At 59.0% G+C, this 27006-nt stretch overlaps 1 protein-coding gene across 1 annotated transcript; it reads left to right on the top strand.

Moving 5' to 3' along the window:
• The first annotated feature begins 2116 nt into the window (after positions 1-2116).
• Positions 2117-25022, top strand: LOC104383758 (protein argonaute-1). The gene is made up of 19 exons (XM_086626290.1): positions 2117-2145; positions 10742-10925; positions 11595-11715; positions 11830-12011; positions 12255-12391; positions 12520-12654; positions 12939-13026; positions 14742-14889; positions 15227-15346; positions 16036-16158; positions 16647-16780; positions 18027-18211; positions 18381-18540; positions 18832-18922; positions 21023-21217; positions 21342-21476; positions 22359-22460; positions 23305-23504; positions 23951-25022. Exons 1-19 carry the CDS (start codon positions 2121-2123, stop codon positions 24057-24059), a joined length of 2574 nt encoding a protein of 857 aa, XP_086482416.1. The 5' UTR covers positions 2117-2120; the 3' UTR covers positions 24060-25022.
• The last annotated feature ends 1984 nt before the right edge of the window (positions 25023-27006 follow it).

Below are 27006 nucleotides of genomic sequence, written 5' to 3' on the forward strand. Positions count from 1 at the left end.
GCATTGGAGGAAAGATCTTGTAATATCACTTACAGATTTTCTTACACCTTGCTATTGACATTTTCATATTTCTATGTCTAGAGGCTGAAACTTCAATGTGAAATGTTTGCATTTGTTCATTTTGACTTATGATGTAATTTTTGTTTCTATATTGTTAGACTTGTAATGTTTAAAATTGTATTTTATTAAATTTGGACTGGATGTATGTCTATAGCAATACGAGGTACTCTTTCTAAACTGTTATGGGTGGGTGAGCAGCCCCATGTTGCGGTGAGATGCTGGTCGTGTACAACTTGCAATGTAATTTTTTTTTTTTTTTAGCCTGCAGGGATATTTTGTGTTCATGTGTCCAAAAATAATAATAATAATAAAAAATATTGGCATTCTTGTGCCAAATGTTCTGTTTTTTTCCTTGTTGATGTCTAATAAATGCAATGTACAGAGTGAGCAACCGATACTGTTGCCTGTAAACAAATGTCTTAAATTATTTAACTTTTAATTAAAACTTGTACACAACGTGTAACCTGTAGAACTCATTGCCACAACATATTTATTTCTGATGTGCGAGGACTTGGAAAGAAATAGGAATATCCATGGATAATGTCTTTAGGGATACCAAGAGGAGAGCTTAGGTCACCCGTTACCAGAGCCCGTGCGAACCGCAGGGGGAGCGGGTCAGAGCGGGCGTTATTTTTTTCACGTTCTCAGCAGTCCCACAGCAATGTCTGGAGAAAATACCGAGTCACCAGGCACCGAGTCTGCCTGGAGAGCGATTCTTCGTTAGAGTCGCAAATTAATAAGGGGAGGAGCCGTGTGCTTATTCACCTTGTTCCAGGTGAGGGTTTGCTGTTTCCTCAGGCAGCTGCACTTCACTGAAGACACTGGGCTCAGGACAGAAAAAGCCTTTGGACGAGGTCAAAACGTGACAGCTATAAATGAACTGGGGACACGTGGCTGCTGGAAATAACCTGCACCTGCAGCAAAACCCCGGCTTCGCGTTTGATTCCGTTTTGCAGTGGAGATCCTGTGGGTTTGGGCACCGAGGTCGCTCGGCCTCCGGGCAGCCTGAGCAGCTGGGAAGCAAAGGCTGACTTTATCCTTGTGCCTCCCGAAAATGACGGAAAGATGCTTGGATCAAACCGCAGGAACGTGGGGCTGGAGCTGCACGGCACCTGTAAGCAGGTCTGTGCCTTGGGCTGCCCATCGCGTGCTTGGCAGGTGCAGCCCCGGCAACTCCTGACCTCCGACGCGCCTCCCGAAGCGCTGCCCGTGCCCGCGGCTCCGGTGCCATCCGAGGGACTGCGTCGTGCTGCTCCCGTGCGCGGACATGACTCTGTGGCGTAGTAAGGGGTGAAAACGCTCGAACTGTTGGAATTTCTGTGCTTCTCTTCCATTATCCCACACGATCCAGCCTCGGATTGCAAGCCTCATCTCGTCTGGCATCGTCTCGGAACGATGCTCCCGGCTTTACGAGCTGGTATCGCCAAAGTCACGCCGCGGGGTCGGCGTTTTCACGCCTGAGCAGCCGTCGGGAGGGCGAGTCCAACAAACACCGACGCCACCGACGGCGCTTCCGCCCGTTTCCGCCGCCTTCGGGGCAGTGGGACCCCGCACGGCGCCCGCCCGCGATGCCCGGAGCACCTCAGGGGTATCACAGACGCTGCCAACGGGCGACCCCGCGCTGCCCTTGGCCCAGCAGCACAAAACGAGTCAAAAAAAGATAAAAAATAGACCAAACACCGTCTCAGGCAGCGGGGCGCGCAGGCCCCAGCGCAGCAGCCGCTCGCCGCTCAGCGACACACCGCCTCGGGCCCCCCTTCCCCCCCGCGGGGAGGCCACCGCCCGGTGCCGCCGGGTCGCCCACTCCGGCGCTGTCCCTCGCCCGCCCGGAGCAGCCCCGGGGCGGCCCAAGATGGCGGCGGGCGCGGCGGGCGCCGCCTTTGTTGCGCGCGGGGCCGGGCGGCGGCGGCGGCGCCTGCGCGTTGGGGCGCGGCGAGCGGCGGCTGCGGCGGGCGGCGGTGCAGCACCGGCCCCGGCCCTGCCCGGCCCTGCCCGGCCCCGGCCCTGCCCGCGGCCCCCGGCCACGGCCCCCGGCTCGGAGCGGCGCCCGGGTGGATGGGATGGAAGCGGGACCCTCGGGAGCAGGTAGCGGCGGCGGCGGCCCGCGGAGTGGGGGGTGGCCGGGGCGCTGCGCACGGCGGGGCGTGCAGCGGGGCGGTGTAACGGGGGGCGAGTGTGCAATGGTGCGGGGGGGGCGCTGCACGATGGAGGCCGGGGAGAGCCCCGCTGGGGTCTGTAACGGGGTGAGGGGGGGGGGTGCGGGGTGGCGGCCCCGCCGTGGGGGCCGTGCGGTGGAAGGACGTGCCGGGGGGGGACACGGGGACTGCGGAGGGGGGAGCCCACAGTGGGGGGTGAGCGATGTGCAACGGGGGGGCTGCGCCGTGGGAAGGCGGAGGGCCCCGCGGTTGGGTATGGGGGGGTGTGGGGGGGGTGGTCTGAGCGGTGGTGGGGCGGGGTGGGGGGGGCTGCGCGGTGGGGCGATGCAGAGAACGCTCCTGTTGGGGCCTGCAGCCCTCCCGGGGGGGCGGGGGGCGTCGGGGGGGGCTGCCCCGCTGCGGGGTGGGCGCAGCGTGGGGGCGGCGGGCTCGTTCCCCCGGGGTGAGGGCACGGGAGGGGGGGGCGGAGGGGTCCGTGCGGGGCAGAGCACTGGCAGGAGCGGGGTGCGGGGCTGGGGGGACGTGTCCGGCTGCAGAACTGGGAGCACCGAGTCCCCCCCAAAGGACCGGCGAGCCCTGAGCAGGGGGCCTGTTTGCACAGAGGAGCACCAGCATCCCCCAGCTCCCGGTGCCCCCCCCAGCTCCCAGTCCCCCCCAGTGCGGTGTTTCGGGGAGCGGGGCGAAGCTGGGAGCTGGCGTGGGGCCGGCGATGCTGCGCCCTGACAGCACGAAGCGGCTCCTCTCCCCGCGCCGGGGCATGCGCAGGTCTGCCGCCGTCGAGGGGCCGTGGGGGCCGAGCTCCAGGGTCCCCCCCCGGACCCCCGTGGCCCCTGGCTGGAGATGGGAGCAGCTGACGGTGCTTTCGGTCCAGCCCCATCACACCGGGCTGCTCCGCGGGGGGTTGCAGAGCTGCTCCCCAAAACTCGCCTGGCCGGAGCGTCGGCAGACGCTCCGGTGCCCGGTGTGAGCGTCGCGGACGTGTGCCGCTCTACGCCGCAGAAGGGCTTTGGTGCCTGAAATAAGGCAGGAGGAGGGGAGGGGGCGATGGGGACTGGGGAACCGCTGCCCTTTCGCAGCTTTCGTGCTGGCAAGTTTGGTGCCTGCTGTAATGCGGCGGCGCGGTGAGATTTGGAGATAAAACTGCTGCACGTTTGCAGTCAGACTTCGGTCCTTCCGTACAGTATGGAATTTTGGAGCGTGGCATGGAGCTCTCTTCGTGGCTGCGTTACCTTCTGGTTGCTGGAGCTTTCTGTCAGGGGCTGATTTATGGGCCTGTGGAAGCCGAGATTTGGTGGCCCCACAGGGTGTCGGGGCTTTGCCGGCGCCTCGGGGCGATAGCGGCGCTCGGCCTCGGGCGACGCAAGATAACGCTGCCGGCGCCCTGCACCCTCCTACCGCCAGCCTGAACTAATTCTGTCAAGGTGCTTTACAGCAGCCTCTTGGCTGGGATGGGGACAGGTTTGGGTTTCTGGCAGGGGAGATGTTTCCCCCATGTCGCAGGAGCTGCCACGGATCCCGCCGTGCCTGAGCGTCCCTTTGCCCGCGGACCCCAGGTGCGGTGCTGAGCCTCGCGAACGAGCTCTGCCTGTGCCAGGCTGTGACCTGTGAGGGTAAGAAAGCAGAAACCTGGTGTGCCCCTGGGTGTGCCCAGCATGAAGATGCCTGGAAAGGTGGCGGAGGAACCTGGGACACCTTCTGACCCGCGGGCGCTGCTCGGGGAGGCACACACGTGATGCTTTGAAAAACTGAAGTCGGTTTCCCCCCACTTCTAGTTTTCTTTATTCCTCGCAAACTTCCTAACCGACGTTAATCCTAACCGTTGTCTTCCTGTGCTAAACCCTGCAAAAACCCCAGAGCTGTTCCGTCTGTTGGATCTCTTTATCTTCAGGAAACATGAAATCGCATGTGCCTGCTTCTGGGACGGGATCGTACCAAGAAACAAAGCCAGGAGAAGCACCTTGCCTGGAGACACGGCATGTACGGTTTATCTCTGAACACTTTCTGCAGCCTCTCTCTAACCCAGGAAGAACAAAACAGATGAGTTATTAAGATGGCAGGCGTTAAAAGGAAGCCAAATGAGGCAGAAAAGCGCAGGGAGATCTGCGGTGGAGCTGGATGCGGGTTGTAACCTCCTCACCTGGAGCCCGTGGCTCTGCGGGGCTGCCCATGGTGCAGCGTGCCCGGCGCGGGGCCGCGGTGGGATATGGAGAGGAGCCGCCATCGCCTTTGTCCCATCCCCTCCGGCGCTGGGGCTGCCTTTGTCTTGCTGCTCCCGGCTCTGTGCATCCCGGCTACTGCCGGGAAAGTCTGCGGCAGCGGTGTGAGACCCTGCGGGGCAGGCAGGAGGGGTGTCAGCCTTTGCCCGGTCTGGGTGCCGTTAGTGGGGACCTCGGGCTCGCGGCGCGGGGTCACACAGTCTGGAGGAGCCACCTGGTGTGTGCAGTGGAGGTGAACTCACGGTGCCGGGTGCTTCTCACACCCCATCAGAGGGACTGGAAAGGGGGATGTGGAGCCGCTGGGCAGCCAGGGCTGGCTCAGCAAGACCCTCACGGGTCGGCTCAGGCCACCGCGGCTCAAGCCGCGTCCGTGCCGCTGGCATCGCTGCGCTGCTCTCCTGGAGCCAAAGCAGCTGGTTCGCAGACCCTGCAAACGGGTGCGATGGACGTGGCGATGCCCCTGCTGCTGCTGGTTCTGCTCCACCGCGGCACCCGCAGGTTGGCTCTCTGGCCCAGCTCGGGCTGGGGGGGCAGCGGCGGGGCAGGTTTTTAACTTGGCGCTTTCCAGTTCGTCGCCTGCGATGTCCAAGCAGAAAGCTGAGGTTGGACAGGGCGCAGCGACGCCCTTTGCAGCGCTCGGTGCCCGGTGTCGAGGTTGGAAAGAACTAAACTGCTTTCAGAAGTGAGCACCGTAGTAGGACAGATTGGAGCCCGTTTTGGAGCGTTTCTTGGACGCAGCCACCACCGCACGGGCAGGAGCAGCGCTCAGACAGCTCAGGCTTTCCCTTGGAAGGTGGGCTCTGGTGCACGGGGTGGGTTTAATGCTGCACATCGACGGCCGCAGCCTCTGCCCTGCCTGGACGTCGTCTGCGTCAATTCAGTTTAGCGTCGAACCGAGAAGCACCTGAAGCTGGTCGTGCTCACGGCGACGCGGGAAGGGGCAGGCGGTGGGCACGATGTCTGGGCTGGCGGAGATGAGATGGTGCTTGTTGAAGTTCGGGCTTTGCGGGACGGCGGCGGTCACAGCCTAGAGCCGGCGCACTGGAAGGCGTTGAGGCTGGAGATTGGGGAAGCCACTGGCTCACCCCAGCAGTTGCCTTTGCTGCTGGTGCTGCCGCCTGCTTCGCCTCCCAACGGGGGTTTCACTTCCCTGGGGGGTTTCTGGGGCTGCTTTAGGGTGGGTGCCGAGGTGACTCAGGGCGAGGATGGACCACGCCGTGTGTCCAATGGCGTTTGGCGTGCCACGGCCCTGCTTCCTCCTCTCCGATTCCCAATTCCTGGCTGTGTTTTGGCAGGGCTGGGTGTGCAGGGGGGGCCGTCGCGGACCCGCCGCCGCCGCCATAAAACTCCCTTTTGTCTCGACCCCGTTCCCGCGGCCCCTCGGCTGAATGCGGCGCTGGAGAGGATTTAAATGACATGGTAATTTCATGCCGTCCCACCGGCGGCTTTGCCCGGCTGCAGGCAGCTGTTGGGCAGCGGGTCGTGTTCCCCAGCTGTTACAATAAATAATAGAAACAAAGCGTATTCCGGTGCTAATTACCCAAACGGACTTTCACCGTGGCGGCGCTGCCCTCGCCGCCGGCTCTGCCCGCCGCCGCTTCGCGCACACGGGATGCAGGCGCGGGGTTGGCAGCGATGCTCCCGCCGCCGGCGCGTCCCCGGGGCACGGCTTTTGTGTGCGAAAGTCTGTGATTTCTCCCGGGCCGCTGAATTTATAATGGCCGTTGGATTTCATCCCGCTCACTGGCCGCATTGTGCTGCAGGAACAGCACTGGCCCCCCAGCCCCCGGCCCGGCGCCCGCATTTACATGACAAAGTGGGAGGCTGCGCAGCTTCGCCATGGAGAGCCGAGGTATGTGGGAGCCCCCGGCTCCCCGGCGCTTCGGGGCGCTTTTTAACGAGGCCGCTTCTACCGACGGGGAACCGGCACCTTTTGCTGCCGGCCCCGTTTCTGCTGCTCCGAGCTGCAGCCGAGGCTCCGGGCACCAGGTGCCCGGGGATGCCACTGTGCTGCCCGCGGTTCCCTGACACCACATCCTCTGAGCCAGGCAGTGGGCAGCTTTTGGGAGGGTTTGCATCGAGACAAATCCTGGGGGGACCCTGAGTGCCTCAGGGCAGGGATGTGCCGTGGGATGGGGTGAGCCCAGCCTGGGTGCTCACCGAAGGGCTTTGGGGTCTCTCCACCTGGGCCGAAGCAGCCAAGGCCAGGTGAGAGCCTGTGTCACATGCCAGAGGTGCTGGATGCCACAGCTCCCGTCGGGTGCTGAGCCTCACCCGTGGTCCCCCTCCCTGTGCTGGCTGCCCCCGTGTCACCGTCCTTATAAACAGCCATGTCCCAGGTAGGCTCTGCGGTGCCCGGCCGTGCGCAGGCACCGGGGGTAACAGCTTTTTAAAAATCTTTGGATCTCAAAGTAATTTAGACAGGAAAAGTTGTTATCCCTCCCCGCTTTGCTGGGTGAGCGGCACAACCCCTGCAGCGAGCCTGGGGTCGTTGCATTCGAGGACCGTGTGCCTGCGGTCGCCGAAATAAAACCCTCTGAGCCAACCCGGGCTGAACTTTCCCATCCTCGAAGCTGGTCTTGTGTCCTGCGCCGGTCTTTGCAGAGCATCTCCCTGCCGTGGCGGTGCTGCTCCCTGCAGCCAGGCTGCCACGTTTGCGATATCTCGTGGCTCACATCAAACTCCTGAGCCAACTTTGGCGTTGCCGGAGGCCAACTCCTTCACCTGTGATTCCTGATCCTCATTGCAAGGCTTTATGTTCATAAAGCATCCGGCGAGAGCGTTCGTACGGCGAAGCGTTGTTTCTGGGCAGACCGGTGCAGCGCCAGGGATGCGGGATGGGCGCAGGACCGTTTGGTCACCCCTCTGCTGCACGGCTCCTGGCAACTCCAAACCTGCTTCGGCTCCTCTCCGGCACCAAAGTGCTCTGCATCCACGGAGACGCCGTCCTGCTCATGCATGGCTGCTGGGATCGTCTTGGGGGTGAGAAGGTCCCGGAGAGGAGGAGCCGCGGGTGCTGGCCCTGCTGTGGCTGCAGGAAGGCAGCGGAGAGCTGCTGCGCTTGAGCTCTGCGCTTCCTCCCTCGGAAGGCAGAGCAGGGACCGGAGGCTCCAGCAGCGCTGGCAAATACCTCTTGGATTGCGATCCATGATTTAAAGACGCATCAGCTCGCAGCCAGGGCGCCGGCGATTGCCAAGAAGTGTTCGTCATGTGGAGACATGAACTGCACCACGAGTAGCTCCTCTGAAAATCAGTTTCTTAAAACGAGCAACCCTCGGAGCGCGGCGCAGCCGTTAGTCTTGGGGGTGCTGGCAGCCACCCTGTCCCACAGCAGCTGCGAGTGCCTGCGAGGGTCCAAGCCCCACATCAGCCTCAGAGATCCCCGTCTTCCTCATCGGACTGCTCCGAGTCCCGTGCTACCGTGTCCGAGGAGGCGCGGGGGCCAGGTTAGCCCCAGGGTCGGGGCTTCTGGCAGATTTTGGAGCTCCCGGACTCCTGCCATGGGGCAGAATCAAGAGCAGAGCGGGGATCGGCTCTGCAGAAGTTGATGCTGCAGTTCAGCGTCCCGCGGCGCGGCGGCCTTCCGTCGGCAGGAAAAGCCTCGTGGAGACGAGGTGCAAAACCGATCAACGCATCTCAAGTCTGCTGCTCTTCTGCTTTCCTGCTTCTGGTATTTTTAGCCTGGAATTGAAATCTGGATTTAAAAAGACAGCGGATGGGAGCAAGGGGTGCGAAGAGCACCATGCGTTCAGGAGCCTGAATTGGAGCTGGGATGCTGTCTGGGGCTGACTGGGACAGTTGGCCGCCCAGCTGGAGCGTGCGGAATAGCCACGTGCTGCGCTCCCCGCACCCAGCCCAGCTGGCCAAGACCTCGTGGGCTCCAAGAGACAGATAGGAGATGGAAACTGGGATGGGTGGAGATGGGCAAAGTGGGAACAGGGCAGGGAGGGCAGATCTCGCCTCGGAGAGCAGTGGTGTGGGATGCTCCTTTGGCAATGTTTTAAGATACCTTTGAGTCCAAAGGTGCTGTTGTTTAGAAGCACAGTTCAGTCTCGTGGTCTCAGACTGGTCCCTGTCCCTCCATCTCCAGAGCTTCATTAGTCAGTCTGTGTAACTGGTACTTCCATCGTTAGGGCTTTGGGGCCCACGCTGCTTGAAGCAGGGATTTGGGATTGATTTTTTTTCCACTACCTCCTATAATCCATAGAAGTTTTTCATCAAACCGTTTTTCATTTTCTCTGTTTTTTATCAGCAACTTCCCTGGAGTTCCCTTCCTCTTGATGTGACTTTTTTTTTTTTTGCTGAACAGTGGTTGAGAATTACACTGGGGAGGGGTAAAGGATAAAAGGGAAGTTCAGGTACTGGGACTGGTGTTGTCCTGCAACCTGGGGTTCGAAACGCCGTCGTGAATAACCGGTATGAAACCAAAGCGACCTGTTATCCTGCCAAATCCGGCCGTTAAATAATCGCGTAGTGCAGATGCAGTAATGCTTTTCCTGTTTCTTGGGGCATCCTCCCTCCGGCAGCGAGTCGGGATCTGCCGGAGGGGAAAAGGCACGTGTCTGCAGGTCCCCGCCGGAGGGGTCTCGGGGGTCACAGCCCCGTGGGGACACGGCAGATCTGCAGCTCCGGGCCGGTGGGTTGGCTCTGCGCTCCCTCTTCCCCGATGCCAACGCGGCAGATGCCGTCACCTGCGTGAGCAGCCCCGGCTGTGCCACGGCAGCCGGTGGGGCGGGAGGCGGTGGGGCTGCTGGCGGCTCCTCGGCCCCTCGCTTCGCCTCTGGCAGAAGTCCCGGGCGTCTCGGCGGGGCCGTATTTCTCTCCCCGGCGCAGACACGTCCCTCACCTCCTCCCGCCGGGCAGAGCCTCCCCATTGTGCCGGCGCTGGCTTATAAATCAGCGGGGCAGGGGCTGGCGTGGCTGCGGGACAAAGGCTGCCTGTGCTGCCCGGCGTCCCGGCTGTGCTCCCCACGGCACGACCGTCCAAGCCCTGGCGTGGGGGCAGAGGGTGCCTGCGAGCCCCTTCCCTGCTAAAACTGCCCCCCGGTGTTCCGTGAGCTGAAGAGCCACGTATTGGGAGGAAAACACGTGGAGGTGGGGGCAGAGTGTCTCCGCCAGCCACAAGCAGCAGATGGAACTGGGCAAGACCGCTCTGTTGGTCAGAGCCCCTGGGCAGCGTCAGACGGGCGCTTTCTTCTCTGGGGTTCGCAGCAGCATCCCCTTTCTCCTCACCCCACGCCCTGGCACGTCCCGTGCCGCCTCCGGCTCGGCCCCGGGGAGCTGTCAGACCCGGGCTGGTTCTGGAGCTGCCCTCAGAACAAAGCTCTTCGTGTGCCGGAGCCTGGCGTGGGTCAGCTTCGATGCCGCCGTTGCTGCCGTGCCACGGGGCAGGCGATGCTCAGCCTGTGCCGAGCACACTCGGCAAACGCTGTCCCACGGGACGGGATGCTGGGGATGCCCGGAGAGACGCCGCCGGAGGGATTCCTCCCGCAGGAGCCGGGGAAGAGATGGGCAATAAAACCACACCGCAGCCCTGGGAGGACTGGCCTCAGCCCAAGTGTGTCTCCGCTAATTCAGTGTGCCGACGTCTCCCGCGTGCTCCAGGCTGCTGCTGCTGCAGACCCGTGGCGGCTCTCGGCGCGGATACGAGGCTCTACCTGCTTTTTAAAACCAGGGCTGGAGAGTTTCTTGCTGCTCTTCTGGTCCTTTGCATATTGCGACGTTTCTTGTGCAAAACAGAAATGAAAGTGCAGCTTAGAGGTGGCATAGCGGGCGCTTCCAGAGCTCTTCCAGTGTGGATGTTGGGTACAACCTGTCCTTTGGTATCAGGAGAACCAAACATGGCCTTCTGTCCCTGCAACTGGTCAGGGAATTGAGTTACAGGTATCGCGGGGTACGCCAGGACGTGGGTGACCTGTGCTTGGGATGGGTGATGGGAGTCCCTTGTCCTTCCACGGTCTGCACCACTGTCACTTGTGGCCCCAGATGAGTTACCTCCCCTAAGGCAAAGTGGAGGTTATTTATCTACCAGTGGATGGTTTGACACCCACGTGCAGCTGGTGGTGGCACAGCAGAGTGGAGGGATTGGCACTGCCCTTGGACAACTCGGCTGGCGCTTGCCGTATGATGTCCAGGGAAGCTGCTTCCAGCTGTGCCAGTCCAAATTCTGCGACTGCCACCTCCTGCCGGGAACGTGGGTAGTGGGAGATCTCCTGGTTTGGGATGCAGTGGTGGAGAGCGCTGTGACTCTGCGCTGTCTCTGGCACGGGGTTTCTCCCAGCCCTCCTGACCCCTTTTCTCTCCCTGCAGCTGCAGGCGCATACCTGCCACCCTTGCAGCAGGTATTCCAAGCGCCACGTCGGCCCGGGATAGGAACCGTCGGGAAGCCCATCAAGCTCTTGGCCAACTACTTTGAAGTGGACATTCCCAAGATTGATGTGTATCATTACGAAGTGGATATCAAGCCCGACAAATGTCCGCGCAGAGTCAACAGGTAAGGCAAGTATTAGAGGTTTTGGCACTCGTTCCCCGCTTCCAGCTTCCTCGTGGAGGCTCCATAAGTGCCTGTCTCTGTCTTCACCGGTGGAAGCCATCGGGGTGACGTGGCGGCAGGGGTCACAGCGCTGCCCGGTGCCCGCGGGTGGCCGGATCCACCAGCCGTGGTTGTGCACCAGCGCTGGTTCCTGTCCCCGACAGCCTCGGAGGTTCTGAACCTCAGCGCAGTGCCCTGCGTCGTCGCAGCAGCTGTGCTGTTCTGGCAACAATCCCGGGCTTAAAAATAGCAAGCCCAGACCTCGGGCCATCGCGTACTTTTCTTTGTTTTTCTTTTTGATGTCTCGTTCGCTGCCGGTGCCCTCCTGCCCTGGCAGCCCGGGTGGCTCTGTGCCCCGAAGGTGGGCGAGCAGGTGCTGCAGCCGCCGCTCCCCGCGCTCCCTCTCGCCCTCCTGGCACACGCGATGGGTTTGCAGCCAGCTCCGGCGGGCGCGTTCCTGCGCGCCGCGTGAACTCCTTCTGCCGCAGCCGACGTGCCGAGCTGTGGGGCTGGCTGCTTGTTGGGGGGCTTTCCTGCCCGGGGGGCACTCAGCTCTGCTCTGAAATCAGCAAAACGAACGTTGCCCTGCTCTCCCCCTGCCCCTCTGCCTTGCCCTGCTCACCTGCATAGGGAAGTTGTGGAGTACATGGTGCAGCACTTCAAACCGCAGATCTTCGGTGACCGAAAGCCAGTCTATGATGGGAAGAAGAACATCTACACCGTTACAGCCTTGCCCATTGGAAACGAGCGGGTAAGGGGGGCCGTGAGCCCCGTGCGGGCGAGCGCCTGGGAAGGACTGGCCAAAACCAACCTCTGCCCGCGCCTGCGGGGATGCCACGGTCGCTTCCCTCCCTTCTGCACCCAGGTTGACTTTGAGGTGACGATCCCGGGGGAAGGCAAGGACAGGATATTTAAGGTCTCCATCAAATGGATGGCCATCGTGAGCTGGCGCATGCTGCACGAGGCCCTGGTCAGCGGGCAGATCCCCGTCCCTCTGGAGTCCGTCCAAGCGCTGGACGTTGCCATGAGGCACTTGGCTTCCATGAGGTACCTGCGCCAAGGGGCAGCCTGGCGGGTGGGCTCTGGGGTGGCAGGGGCCATGCCACGAGCACCGAGCGTGCCGGGGAGGGGACCGGTTGCCCTTGGCCAGCTGTTGTGGCTGGGGCCGGCCTCGGAGGTCGTCGGGAGGAGGCAGCTGCACCGCTGGGTGCTCCTGCAACAGAAATGAATGGGGGCGAGGGCTCACAGGGTCTGGGGGTGCTGTTTGATGTGGTTTCCCCTCGTTTGTAGGTACACTCCCGTCGGCCGCTCCTTCTTCTCCCCCCCCGAAGGCTACTACCACCCCCTGGGAGGCGGCAGGGAGGTCTGGTTTGGTTTCCACCAGTCGGTCAGACCTGCCATGTGGAAGATGATGCTCAACATTGATGGTGATGCATTTTTGGTGCTGGGGAGCTGCAGCGGTGGGGCTGGGCGCGTGCGGGGAGGCTGGATCTGGCCGAGGCCGGGTCCGTCTGCTGGGAGAGAGCAGAGACGCATCGTGGTGTCTGTCCCGCAGTGTCGGCCACCGCCTTCTACAAAGCCCAGCCTGTGATCGAGTTCATGTGCGAGGTGCTGGACATCCGGAACATCGACGAGCAGCCGAAGCCCCTGACGGACTCGCAGAGAGTGCGTTTCACCAAGGAGATCAAAGGTAGAGCCCCCGGGGAGCGCTGGGCACCCATCCCTGGCCAGGGGCTGCCCCAGACACCAGCCATGGCTTGTCTCCCACCCAGCCCTGGCAGCGAGGCGGGGGGATGGTGGGGAGTGCACGCTTAAAATATCTCCTGGGGCACCGTTACCTCCCTCGTGCACTTCACAGGGCGTCTGCAAACGGTTAAATAGCTGCGGGAGGTGTTGGCGGTGTCCCGGGGAAGTTGGGCGAAGGGGAATCACTCCGCCTTCACCAGTGGCTCTGCTGTGTCTGTCTTCCGTCAGGTCTGAAGGTCGAGGTTACCCACTGCGGGCAGATGAAGAGGAAATACCGCGTGTGTAACGTTACGCGGCGGCCGGCCAGCCACCAGACGTAAGGCGGGTGGGAAGATGCCCTTGGAAAAATCTGCGCTGTTCTCCTTTTTAGCAGCTGCTGGTGTCGTTAGGGAGAGCTGGACGGGAAGCTCTCGCTTGCCATGGCACAGGGAGGGGTGTCCGGGGCTGTGCCATGGTTCTGGGCGCAGCAGCTCGCGATGCAGGGGCGGGTGGGAGCGCAGAGGATGCCATGTCTGGCAGGCGGCACGCCGCAGCGGGCAGGAGCTGACGTGCCAGGAATTGTCCTAGTTTTTACCTCCGAGTTTGGTTTTCTTCTTTCTTAAAATAGACACTGCCAAGCAGAAGTTTTGTTGGGAGATAAAGCAATTCCCTGCCTTGAAATTATTTCCATGTGCCTGGCAGCAGGCTGGGCCTGGGCACCCTCCGTGTCGGGGGGGCTGCCCCACTCCTCGCAGCCCCCCGCGGATGGGGACAGTGGCATCGCAGAGGTGGTGCCCTCAGCACCATGCTGTCAGGTGCCACAGCCCATGGGCATTTCCAGGGCTCATCACTGGGGTTTGCCCTGGGAATTGCCCCTGGGGAGGCTTAGAAGCAAAACAGGGTTCGAGGCTGAGGCGGGGGGGAAGAGCAGGGGGACCCTCCTGACCTCCCTGCAGCAGCGGTGGGGACAGTGCCAGGGCAGGAGGGGCTCTCTGCTGGGTGCTCCCTGAGTCGAGCTGGAGGGGAGGAGGGGATGTTTTTCAGGCTGTCCGCTCCCTGGGTTTCTGCAATGTTTTCAGAAATTTTGCCAACAGTTAAAAAAAAAAAACAAAAAACAAAAACCAGCAAGAGATTTTGGCTCGTGCTGTACAAACCCAAACTGGCAGAAAATCTCTGCTCCTGGTTCTTGCCCGACACCAAACCAGTGGTGCCTGCTCAGGTCGGTGCTCTTGGGCTTCAGAGCCAGCCCTGAAGGGGTCACCTCCTTCGCCACAGCCGCGTTCTCTCGTCGCACAGCCCCATCTCCGGGTGTATCTCGTTGGGGTTCGTGCGCCTGTCGCCGAGTACACCCCCCTCCCCCCGTGCTCAGCACCCTCGGGTCCCAGGAGGGATGTGACGCCTCGCCAGGGCGCTCGGGCTGCCTCGCCTGTCTAATTTTGGCTCCATAAAGAATATTGGGTCAATTCTTCATTTTCATAGAGCTCTTTATGGAGCCAGGAGCAGCTGGTGCTGGGTGAGGCTGGGTATCACGCGCTCTGGCCATGGATGGCGCAGCACCCTCAGCCCTGCCACCGAAAAGTTTTGATTTTTTTTTTTTTTTTTTCCCCCTGTGGTTTTGAAGGGAGATGCACCCCTCCTGCCCCCCACGCTCTGCCCACCCTGGAGCTGCTGCCCTGTATCAGGAGAGGCCAGTTAACCTTTGCCTGGAGCTCGGCTCGGCTCCCAGGGAGGGCACCGAGCACAGAATTCCTCCTGAGTGCCAGTGTGCTGTATTTATGTACCTGACAGTGGCATGCGTGGCATGTCCTGCAATAAACATTTGCCCTGATTAGCTGGATTAGTGAGGGAGAGCTTTATTTAGGGACCTCAGTCCCACGCTGGGATCAGAGTATTCCTGATTCGATTTCTGAAAATACTGCTGTTGTGCTTTTTATTTTCTTTTATGGTAGCTCGGAGCGGGAGCCTGCCAGTTCTCACCCAGAGTAAGTAGTGCTTGAGGTCTGGAAGTGTCTGTTTTGAGTAGGTGCATCCTTCGTGTCCTGCCTCTGCCAGGTTTCCCCTGCAGCTGGAGAGCGGTCAGACAGTGGAGTGCACAGTGGCTCAGTATTTTAAGCAGAAATACAACCTGCAGCTGAAATACCCCCACCTGCCCTGTCTCCAGGTTGGCCAGGAGCAGAAGCACACGTACCTGCCCTTGGAGGTGAGTGTCGGCTCTGCACCGTCGGGCGCCCCGGCTTTTAGGGACCGTGCAGAGCAAAGGCAAGTGGCCTTTGCTGGCAGATACATGACAATATTCTGCAGCTGACGTGTCGTGGGCACGAATCACCTCAGTGGTGACCTGGCGAGAGCCATTTCGAGGAAGTGAGGGAGGAGACCACACTGTAGAAATGTCGTTTTCCTGCAGCTGGAGGCTCGGCACCCCCGGTTTGGGGCTGGCTGCAGGGCCTGAGTGCTGTGCCCACGGGGCAGCTCAGCCGTGGTTCCCCGTGTCTCGCCTGTCCCCAACGCGTGGCTTCTGTCTCTTCCCCACCGTGCAGGTGTGCAACATCGTGGCAGGCCAGCGGTGCATCAAGAAGCTCACAGACAATCAAACGTCAACCATGATAAAAGCAACAGCCAGGTCTGCCCCAGACAGGCAGGAGGAAATCAGTCGCCTGGTACGTGGCAAGAGTCCCTGGGAGGGCTGGGAGAGACAGTGGCAGGGCTGCAGCTCTGGTGGCAGGTTATGGCGGTGTGTCTGCGATGAACCTCATCGTGGTTCTGCTCCTCTGCTGCTCTGCATTAGAGAGCAGTGACCTGCTCAGAAGATGCTGGTGGGGCTTTTTTTTATCTCCCTCTTCTCACTGAATCCTTGGTCAGAGATGCCTGCAGGTGTGTAATGGGCACTTGCATAGAGGAGCCCAGCTCGACGTGACCGTGGAAACTTGTGCGCAGCAAATTCAGGTCCTTGCACTGATGGAACCTGACCCAAAGGGAGCTGGAACCAAAAATAGGAAAACAAATTAGAGAAATGCCCCCGGCTCTGGGTGAACGTGGGGACTGTGCGTCGCAGGGCTGCGGTACGGGAACTCGGTCTGCAGGTCAGCCTGGGGCGAGCCAGGGGAACCCAGCTCTGCCAGCGGCCGGGTAGGAGCTGGTTGACGGTGCTGCTCTTACCCAAACCAATGTCTCTGGGCTGTCGAAGACAGGGATGTTTGATATTCCTTCTGGGACCCTCGATAACAGAGAGGACTTCAGCTCTGTAGGGAACATGACTTTAGGTGCCCATGTTTCCCGGCCAGCTGAAGCTGCGTGGGATGCACTGGTTGGTCTTGCTCCCTCCCATGGTCCTTCCTTCCCTCTGCAGATGAAGAACGCCAGCTACAACCTGGATCCGTACATTCAGGAGTTTGGGATCAAGGTGAAAGATGACATGACGGAGGTGACGGGGAGGGTCCTGCCGGCACCCATCCTGCAGTACGGAGGCAGGGTAAGCAGGGCGCTGCCTGGGTGTTGGGCTGCGTTGTGCAGAGAGAAGCTTTTGCACCAGAAAACACCGATTCTGAGCAAAACTTGTGCTACCTTCAGGTTCGTAGGTTAGAGCTGGTATTTTTTTAACAGAGTGCCTTGGGTTTTTTGGGTGTTGTGGGTTTGTTTGTGTTTTTTTTGCAATAAAACTCTTCTGAAAGTTGTAGCCAAGAGTCATTCAGTGACAAAAAAGTGAGCTGAAGGAGAGAGGGATGCTCAGGGTAAGGCAGCTCAGGTGAATTTTCCATCACCTTTGAGCAGCTGAGATTCTGAACCGCCCCTCGCCGTGCGCCGCGGCAGACCCTGGTAGCGCAGGGGGTTGGCTCCGGCGAGGGCGAAGGGCGCTGTGACGGGGAGCACAGCCATGGCACGTGCGGGTGCTCCCCGGGGGCTGCTGGCGCGGGGCCAGGCAGGACGTGGCAGCGCTCTGACCGTCTGTTTGCCTTGCAGAACCGGGCCATTGCAACTCCCAACCAAGGCGTGTGGGACATGCGAGGGAAGCAGTTCTACAACGGCATTGAGATCAAAGTCTGGGCGATTGCTTGCTTTGCCCCGCAGAAGCAGTGTCGAGAGGAGGTGCTGAAGTAAGGAAAGGGGCAGCCCGTGCGGGTGGGGTGAGCCGGGGCAGCCGTGCCCGGGGAGTTGTGCCACGGGAGCCGTGCTGGCACCCGGTGCGGCCACCCTGCTGCTCCCAGCCTGGGCCTGCGCGTCCTTCGTCGCTGACGCTGGGTCTGAGTTGCTCGCGGTGCAGATTGGATCCGGGTTCGGACTGGGTGTTAGTCTCGTTTCCGTTGGTTTATCCGGGGTGCCTGTCCTGGCTGCAGACTGTCCCTGAGCCATCGCAGGGTCTGCCAGGTTGGAGCCATGCGGGAGCTGGCGGTCGGGCTCCCCTCCATCTGCCCTTTGCATCAGGTAGCTGCGGCGTCGGCATCTGATGCCGCCAGCCCTAGAGCTGTATTGAACTCTTCTCAGCTGTATCTCCTCAGAGAGATGGGCTTGTGAGGGATAGGTAATTAAAAGTTCCCCTGATACCCTATCTGAAATAATGTCATTCATGTAGGAAGCATCCTAACTCGCCACGGGTTTTTATTACAGAGAAGTCTTAGGCTTTCTGAAAAGCTTTGGTAGCTTAGAGATTCTCTGCTTCGGTAGCGGGGACGGTTGATTTGATTTATGGAAGTGGTCACCTTGGTTTTGGACTCTGCTGGAGACTCAGGTTTCGCCTGACCGAGAGCGGATGCATTTTGTGTGCCTTGTCTGGGAGTTGGGCACGGTTAACGTTTGGGATGGTTTGGAGCAGCCCAAAGTCTCTATGTCTGCAGTGCCTGGGTGGAGGTGGGAGTGACACTGTGCTCCTCTTGTGACCCCCTCGAGGCAGAGCTGGGAGCCCCACGCTCCCCCTGGCTCTCCCTGCATCAAATTTATCCTTGGCAATCCAAAATCCCAGAGGGTGGCTGAGCACCTTGTCCGGTTTGGTAAGTGAAGGCTTGCATCAGCTTTGCATCTGGAAATCGAGCAGGTCTGCTCCCCCCTCCTCCAGCTTTCTAACGGAGGGCGGCTCGCAGCTCCAGCGCTCTTCAGGAAGAGTCAGTTCCTGGGTAAGAGGGTGCCAAGAGGGGGTGGTTCATCTCTAACAAGTGTTGGTCTTGCATTTCCTGTGCCGGGCGCTTGCTGGACGCTGTAAAACCACAGACGTGGCGATGAAATGTCCCCGTCTGTCCTGTGCTCAGCGCTCTGGCCGCGGGTCCCTTCTCGCTCGGTGGCCGAGGTGCGCAGCGGAGCTGCCGTGCGGAAGGGCTCCGGGCTGAACCCTTCTCCTCCCGGGCACAGGAACTTTACGGACCAGCTGCGCAAGATCTCCAAGGACGCAGGGATGCCGATCCAAGGGCAGCCCTGCTTCTGCAAGTACGCCCAGGGTGCCGACAGCGTGGAGCCCATGTTTCGACACCTCAAGAACACCTATTCGGGGCTTCAGCTCATCATTGTCATCCTGCCGGGGAAAACCCCGGTGTACGGTGCGTCTGGGGCGGGGGCGAGCGGGGAGAGGAGGGGGGCTTTGCTCTCGCTGAGCAGGGCTGGCTCTGCTCCTCCCGTGGTGATTTCTGTCCCTGTTTTTTCGAGGACTCTGCTGGAAGCAGCATGTTGCTGGTCGCTTGTCTGCTCATCTGCTTGCTCTGCCCGCAGCCGAGGTGAAGCGCGTTGGGGACACCCTCCTGGGAATGGCCACGCAGTGCGTCCAGGTCAAGAACGTGGTGAAAACCTCCCCGCAAACCCTTTCCAACCTCTGCCTCAAGATCAACGTCAAGCTTGGCGGGATCAACAACATCCTTGTGCCTCACCAGCGGTTCGTACGGCTCCTGCCTCCTGCATTTTCGGGGCTTGTTTCCCAAGTCCCTGGTGGTGCTCCCTGCCTGGCTGTACCTGGGGAAGGGGGGCCTGTGGGCTGCTGTGTAAAGTAGCTCTTCGAAGCGTAGATGTGCCCCCTGTGTCGCCTTGTAATGAGCTGCTGGTGTGCCCCGGGCAGAGTCGGGGTCGGGAGATGTCCTCTGCGTGATCTGCTCACCTCCACTGGGCTCTGTGTCACCCGGCGATGGCCCCGAAAGGCTGACTGCCACTTTCTCTTCTCTCCCACCAGCTCTGCCGTCTTTCAGCAGCCGGTGATCTTCCTCGGGGCCGATGTCACTCACCCGCCGGCAGGAGATGGGAAGAAGCCCTCCATAACGGCTGTAAGTTCCCTGCCCGGGGCCAGGCTTGGCTGCCCGAGTGCCCTGCAGGGACCCAGGAGCTGGAACGGGGCTCGTGTGTTCATGAAGGGGCTGTGCCGCTGCCGTGCCCATAGCGACACTTCTCAGGGTGGCCCCATGCCCTGTCGGGTGTTTCAGTCCCACTGCCGGGGTGGTGGGTCCCCGATCCCCTCCTGCCTCTCTGCGGAGGAGCTGCGGTTTTGGGGAGCCGCTGGGAGAGCTGGCAGGTCCCAGCAGATGGGGCTGGGGATGTGCCGGACCCCGCTGGCACGGTCGGACGGGGAGCACGGTGCTGTGCTCGCCTGAGCCATCCCTGGGCATCCCCATCCTGCGGGGAGCCCTAGGAGGGACCTTCCCAAGCAGGAGAGATGAGGGAAACTGGGGTGACGGGGCTTCTTCAGAGCCCTTCTGGGGGAGGATTTGCCTTCACGCCAAACGACTGGGGAGCGTCCCTTGAGCACAGTGCTGCTCCCACGCCAGCGGGGCTGGGCGGCAGCTCGTGCCCTTCGTGGGGCTCCAAGCCGTGTCCTTGTGCTGGCTGCAGCAGGGAGAGTGTCGGGTTCTCGCAGCGTCTGCTTTAATTAAGCACGTCAGCATTTTCCTATTAAGTTCTTAACTTTCCAGGACTCATAGCTCAGGTTTTCCTTGGCATGCAAATGCGTCTTTGGAGGAGTGTTTTTTTCTTAATTAGAAGGGGTTGGGAAATGCTTTTGGCTGTTTGCTGTAGGTGTGGGTGGGACAGAACAGTCTGTTTCCTGGCGGCGGCGCTTCCACTCCAAAAACAATTTCGGTGTTTTTCTGTACAGGACCACTGTGGGGTGTTTTTTTTTTTTTCTTAATTTTTATAAAAGCTTTTTTGAAGCTGCAGGGGAGAAGGGTAGAGCCTGCAGATGGCCTTGATCTTGTCCTTGATCCGTTGTTAATTAGACAACAGGAGGGGGTCCGTGGCTGAGGCCAAAGGAAACGTTTCTGCTGAGCATGTCAGCTCCAGACCCCGGCGCTCCGTTTGTGAAGCAAAAGTGAAAGTGGGGGTGCAGGCGGGGGCAGCAGGCTCGGCGCCACTGAGGATGTGGGCTCCACGGTGCTTTTCCTCCGCCCGCGGGGACACGGACCACACGGAGCTGCGAAGCAGCCGGGCTTTGTCTCCCAGCATGGGTCAGCACCTGCTCCGACGCCCGTGGCTCGCGCGGTGCCCCCAGCCGCGTTGCTCTCAGGCCTCTTTGCCCTGATGTCTTGGAGCTCTCCCCTCCAGAGCGCCCGGCTGCGATGGGAACTCCGTGCTCCGCGGCTGCTGCGCGGTGACTCAGCCCTGCCGTGTCCCTGGGAGGCGGCAGCGCCGGCGAGGCAGACCGCGGCCGTCTGGGGCAGCTCTGCCGCCTGCGGCTGCGCGAGGGCAGGGATGTGGTGCCAGCAGATGCTCTTGGCAAACGTTGACCTGATTCAATCGCCTTTTGGGCAGAGGGTCTCTGGGCAGCCCGGGGTGGGCAGGGCAGTTGTGCCGCAGTCGGAGGCGTAAGGAGTGGCCGACAGCAGAGTTCCCGGTGCTGCGGTGGGACAGAGCTCAGCAGCGGCATTGCAGCTGCAGGTGGGGTTTTGTACCTGGGGTGTCATCATCCTGGTGAAAGAGCAGAGCCGGGTTTGGGGTCACACAGTCCTTCGTGGAAGCCAGAAACCCCTGGAGTCAGGGATGGAGGGAGAAGGGCTTAGGTAGGCGGAAGGGGAAGCCCCGCTCCCCCCTCGCCCCTGCTATTTTGGGAAGGGGGGTGAAGCTGGGGCAGAGCAGCAAGAGCCCCCACAGCCACGGTGCTCAGTGGCACCAGCCAAGTTGTCTCACTGGAAAGTCTCACTGGAAATTCCCATAAACACCACAAGGGCACAGCAGAGTGTGAACCCTGGACGTGGCCACGACCAGGGATGTCCTTTTTGGCCGATAGTTGCCTACACAGTGTTCGCTGTCCCTTCTCCCCGCCTGTGAGCTTGGGTGCTCTGCCCGCTGCCAGCTGTGGGCGTTGGAAGGAGGTGGAGGCTGTCCCCTCTGTCCTTCCATTGTAACTCCTGGGCCTGGCCCTTCTGTCGCTGCAGGTCGTGGGCAGCATGGACGCCCACCCCAGCCGGTACTGTGCCACGGTGCGTGTGCAGCGTCCTCGCCAGGAAATCATCGAGGACTTGTCCTACATGGTGAGGGAGCTCCTCATCCAGTTCTACAAATCCACCCGCTTCAAACCCACCAGGATCATATTCTATCGCGACGGCGTTCCCGAGGGGCAGCTCCCACAGGTGAGGACTCCTCGGATGCCCGTCGGCCGGCGGGGCTGCACTGGCTCCTGCAGGGTTCCCTTGGGGCACGGGGACAGCTGGGTGCTGGCCAGTCCCCTCACTCTACATGCCCTCATCTCTCCAGATCCTTCACTATGAGCTCCTAGCGATCCGAGATGCCTGCATCAAACTGGAGAAGGATTACCAGCCTGGCATCACCTACATCGTCGTCCAGAAAAGGCATCACACCCGTCTCTTCTGTGCAGACAAGACCGAGAGGGTGAGTGCCACAGGGTGCCAGGGCTGGGGGCAGCTGGTTCATCCCCAGCCTTCGGGAAGAGCCAGCCCTGACTTTGCCGAGGGGGCGGCTCACCGCTGGCAGGCAGAGAGCTCTTTGCTGAATGAAACGTGCTACTCGGTTGACTCCCACATCCGTGCGGATTAGGCTGCTTCTAGAAACGCAGACAGCTGTTTGCTGTTATTCTGAGTTAGTGGGTGCTGATGATCCTGGTGACTCTCTTGAAATAGCCTCTGTCAGCTCGAAAACATCTGTTGTTTTGGTGATAGCTGCAGCCACTGACGTGCCGGGTTGAACACCCCCTTGCTTGCTCACAGCTTATCCGTGTGTGCTGTGTACTAACGTTGATTGCTTTAGCTTTTCCTAGATTTGATCTAAATTTTGGGGTTGGATCTAGTCTAACCAGACTCTGGCTCTTCCTGAGCATGAAGATTTAATCTTGAGAACTGAGGACAGTTTTTGATCAGGGTGCAAAAGCCGCAGTACCTTGTGGCAGAGATTTTTGCTTACACTCTGCACAGAGATCCCTGGAGTTTTGCTCATTTAATCCTCATTTCTGCAGTAGGATGAGGAGGCACTCGCCCTGCCTGCTTTCCTTCTGATGCTGGCAGATGCCGGTGTTGATGCTAGCAGAACATGCCAGCAAGCCTGTTCGGGCAGGGAGCAGAGCGGGATGAGCCGCTTCTGTCCCCCCTTAACGGGCACTGGGGAGAGGCTCTGCACGGTGCTCTCAAATTGGGATGCTGAGCCAGCGACCCCGCACCGTGGCCCTGGTGCAGGGCAGGTGTGTTACAGACGGTGCTCTGGGCAGCTGGAAATAACCAAACTCTGCAGTGCTTGGATCTCTCTTTCTATTCCCTATAGATTGGGAAGAGCGGGAACATCCCAGCAGGAACAACAGTGGATACAAACATCACCCACCCCTTTGAGTTCGACTTCTACCTGTGCAGCCACGCAGGCATCCAGGTACTGCGCCGCGGAGCCGGCCGTCGCCGCGCCGCTGGTTTTCTTCAGGTGTTGTTGCAGACTCTGCTCTCGTGCATCCGACCCGGCGCCGTCGTGGCCTCCCTCCGGCACCGGGGACGTGGGCAGTTCAGTCCGAGCTGCCGTTGCGGTGGTTTGGCGAGCGGGTGCTGGGACGGCACTGCCGCTGCGTTACGTGGCACATACTCCATTTCTCTCTTGGAGCCAAGGATCTCTGGGATTTTCCTCCTTCGGAGCGGCCAATTCAGCAGCTTGTCAGCTGGCGCCCGAGCGTGCCGGGCTCGCTGGGGCGCCTGGTTGTCAGCAGGGACCTGTTGTCTGGCCGTGGGCGGCAGAGCCGGGGCCAGCCGGCCCTGGAGCCGGCGGCTTGTTCTGCAGCTGCCTTTCTTCAGGCAGCCAAGATTAGTCAGAAACTGTACTGAAAAAATTGCACTCAGCTGCTTCCGCAAGGGAGGCTTTTTGGCTTCCTCTCCCCCGGCAAGGACAGCAGGGAGCTGGCCTGGATCAGTGGGAAGCGGTGCGGTGCAGTGGGATCTGCGGTGTAGGGAGCCAGGGGCGGCACCAGCAGCGCCCGGGCACGGGGCAGCAGCGTTAGTGCTGGTTTGCACCTCGGTGCGAAGGACTTTCCTGCCTCGCAGTGCCTGGGCATGTGTGGGGATCTCAAATTAGGGAAGCGTCTCTCATCTCATGGGCATCCCTCCTGCCCGGGCTGTCTGCAGGGTCTATGGATCAGGGAGTGGGGTGATGAGGACGCGAGGCAGCTGCCTTTGGCTGCTGGCATCTGGGTGCTGGCAGCACCTCTCACCCTGCCCGCTCTCCTTCCCAGGGTACGAGCCGGCCCTCCCATTACTACGTGCTCTGGGATGACAACCGGTTCACCGCGGACGAGCTGCAGATCCTCACGTACCAGCTGTGCCATACCTACGTGCGCTGCACCCGCTCGGTCTCCATCCCGGCCCCGGCGTACTACGCCCGGCTGGTGGCATTCAGAGCGCGGTACCATCTCGTGGACAAGGAGCACGACAGGTGAGGGAGTTCTACCCGCGGGCCCGGCAGGGCAGACCCCAGGGATGGGCAGGGGGCACGAGCACCCGGCCTTGGTGTCTGAAAGTGCCTGTGTCAGAGCAGCGCTGCAGCAGACCCTTTCTGAGGGGGGAGACCCGCATGTAGCTGCACCCTCTTAGGTCCCAGCCTGGGCAAAGCTGGGGGTTAAGGAGGGTTAAATCCCACCCTGAGCTCATCCGGGGCCTGGAGGAGCATCCCTGGGGTGTTTGAGCGTTACCAGCCACCTTGGGGTGCTGGAATCTCTGCAGCACCAGGCACAGTCACCAGCACGTGCATCATCGCGTACGCTGCGGTGAGATGCCGTCCCGCGCTGCCAGCGCCCGCAGACCCTCATCTCCAAGGGGGTTTCTCAGTGTTCCTGGGAGGGAAACATTAAATAATTACGCAGTGATTTCCTTGATTTTCAGTGGCGAGGGCAGCCATATATCTGGACAGAGCAACGGCAGAGACCCCCAGGCCTTGGCGAAGGCTGTGCAGGTTCATCAGGACACTTTACGTACCATGTACTTTGCTTGAAAGCCTAACTTTTGTTACCTCACTCAAGAAAGCTTTCAGATTTGTAGGAGCCATACAAAAAAGGAAGCATTGGGACACCTTGGTTTTTTTCCAATGAGAAATCTCTGCAGGGCAGGCAGCGTCGATTCGAGGCAGGAGACCAGCACCACGGGACAGAAAGATCCAACACCTTTGTAGGATTGGAAGAGACTGACGATTATTTTTTTAATTTTTTCTGGCTTTGCAAAATTTTGACCTGACCAAACACATGAAGGCATTCAAGGAAGGGATAAAACTCCCAGGAGGCGGAAGCAGGTTTTCATTTTTAAGATGCAATACTATAGACTCCTGACTGTGAAATGCGGATTTGGTCGTCCGTTGCCCACCAGGCGCTGGTAGGTATTTTTTGTGGGGGTTGGGGGGAGGGGATTTTTAGAGCCTTAAAACAGAAGACTAGATTTATAAAACTAATATTTTAGAATATGAGATGCTTTAATGGGTTAAGGGGAAAACCAACTAGTTTATAGGAGAATTCTAACACTAACAGTTCCCCGCCCCCGAATAATTCCCCCCGTATGACGTAAGGCACCGTAGCACTTAGCTCAGAACTGAAAACTGTCTTCCTCGTGTTAAAAGCTAGTTAGCTGCTGCCGATTGAAGCAACAGTCACAGACTTTTCCGTGGGTGAGTGCCTTACTACGATGCTGCAAAATTTCCATGTTTTTAATCTTGTAAGGAAAATAGTAATCTCGTCTTGATGGTGGTCCATATTTCCATCGGAAGGAGTTAATTCCTATGGTCCTAAGTTGCAGTTTGTGTTAGATCACGACCTCATGGTGGTTAAACTCCATTGAAAGATGTGCACTTTCATATAGAACACGTTTAATGGCTGCTGACCCATTTTTGTTTCCAATGTACTACTTGTTATTTAAAACTGTTTCTGACAAATGGGGGCATCTTCATCCCATGAGGACAGAAATCGCTATCGAGGTTTGTTTTTTTTTTTTTTTAATTTTTTTTTTCCTGAATTTTTATGATGGACACCGGGATTTTTTTACTAAACATTATTTTTATATGATACTGAGTCTGTTGCCAAAATACACAAGTCATTAACATTCTCAGAGTTTACATCACCGCACTTCCTGAGGCTGTGCGCTCACGCCAGAGATTTCTAACGTTTCCTGTCCAACGAGTGTTACCAACTGCGGTCCGTGCAGCGCCGGGCACTCCTCAGCGCCCGTCTCCCGAGCGCGTTCCGCACGTGTCTGCCCGGGTCGGCTGCTTCCCGAAGTACCGCGTACCCCGACTCCAGCACCTCCAGACTGCCACCCTCTCTGCTGCTAGGTTTTGCTGCTCTTTGTGTCATGGTATCTCTGATCTCATGCACAGGGTTTTTTATTCTGAAAGCACACCAGGTTTGTTCCTTAGTCAGAACGATGAAATCCTTGTTATTGTCGTGGGGGAAACTCCTACTGGTTTGTGTTCGTAACAGGAAAAAAGCCTTTTTCCCAACAGTAACGTAGTGAGTGCTTTTCAGACTCATCTTGCTGCACAGAATGACCGTTACGCACAGCGAGGCAGTAGTAGCAACTCATTAACCGATATCATGTGGGCAGATTATCTGGTTCTTTTTTTTTTTTTTTTTTTTTTATATGAAAGTGTGCGCAGCACTTCCTTGGAGAGAAAAAACGACGCGCACACTCCTGCCACGCTCTTCCAGGGAAGAGCCCCGTTATCATTTTATCCAGTCGCGAACGCGTTCCCAAGGCAGACCCACCGCAAGCACTGCCCCGTGTCAGTACACGTGGCCAGAAGCACACTCTTTTGGTTTGTACTTTCTGACGTTTCAACTTGCCTTGCCTTCATGAAAACCACATTGGTCGTGTTGGCCCGTTGATCTGTCCTAGCACCGGGAATTCACTCTACCCATTTTCTTTTCGGGCGACGTTGTTTGTGAAAAACGAAGACATCAATATGCTATGCAAACTAAGTGCTGAGCCCGCCGATGTCACGTTTTTTGTGAAGATCCTGCGTTTAGCACAGTCCTGTTTTTTCCCTCCAGACTACAGTATTTGGTTCGTATTCTCCTTTGCACCTTGTGTCAACCTCCACTGCTGTATATCTGCAAGGTGCCGGGGAGGAGACCGGGAACTATTCATGGTCAGTAGGGTAGCGAGCTCTTAGGAAGGCTTTTAGAGAGCAGGGAACGCATCAACACTAAGTGTCAACATGAGAAGCCTACATTCCTCTACACAAGTGCCTGCATAGTGACACAGGTTCTGCACCTCTCCATCTCATCCTCAGAACTCCAGCTTGTGCTCATTGAAAGCGAAACGCTCTCGGGGGGCCCGTGCCCGCTCACCTTGTGTTAGAAAGCCCCTCGCGAGGTGTAAAACCGCGGTTAAGGTCAAAGTTCTCTCTGCAAATCAGTTTGTTCACCAGCATTACAACGGGAAGCGCCCGGCCGCTGCTCTGCAGCGAGGGGCAAAGGTGTTTTGGTTTCTAGTTTTTAGTTTAGTGTTTTAGTTGGGTCTAGAATTCTGAAATGTCTTTTAGTAGCTGTGGCATAGCACGTGCCGTTTTTAACCATTTGAAAAGAGATAGTGTGGGCATTTACAGAAACAGCTTGTTGCTCTGTAACAATTTTTTTTTTTAACCTTGAGACTTGAAATGTAAAATGGACCTTTAAGATTTGCACTCATTTGTAAGGTGGCTGTTCATAGCAAACTATGAATGAAGACTTGCTGATGTAGCACCTACTTGTAACAGCAGTTTTAACTACACAAAAGCTTCACAGCTTCCGAAACTCTCAGCTGTTGACTTGCAGATCGTGTTCTGCCCTTATTTCACCCTCTGCGTTGGGTTTTAATGGTTTTGAATAAATAAAAAAGCCAAACTCAGTCGCTGCTGTGCCCTTTAAACCCCGTTTCCATTTCGAAGACGTTTAGAGGGGGTTTGAGTTACCCGC

This window comes from Tauraco erythrolophus, chromosome 24 (assembly GCF_009769465.1).
Source record: "Tauraco erythrolophus isolate bTauEry1 chromosome 24, bTauEry1.pri, whole genome shotgun sequence".
NCBI lineage: Eukaryota > Metazoa > Chordata > Aves > Musophagiformes > Musophagidae > Tauraco > Tauraco erythrolophus.

What these genes read in the sequence shown, in the direction of transcription:
- LOC104383758 (XM_086626290.1), top strand. Translation starts at nt 2,121, where the DNA reads ATGGAAGCGGGACCCTCGGGAGCAG. An exon ending in TTTCACCAAGGAGATCAAAG is followed by an intron (nt 12,655 to 12,938) that starts GTAGAGCCCCCG and finishes GTCTTCCGTCAG; the next exon opens with GTCTGAAGGTCGAGGTTACC. An exon ending in CGGCCGGCCAGCCACCAGAC is followed by an intron (nt 13,027 to 14,741) that starts GTAAGGCGGGTG and finishes TGCCTCTGCCAG; the next exon opens with GTTTCCCCTGCAGCTGGAGA.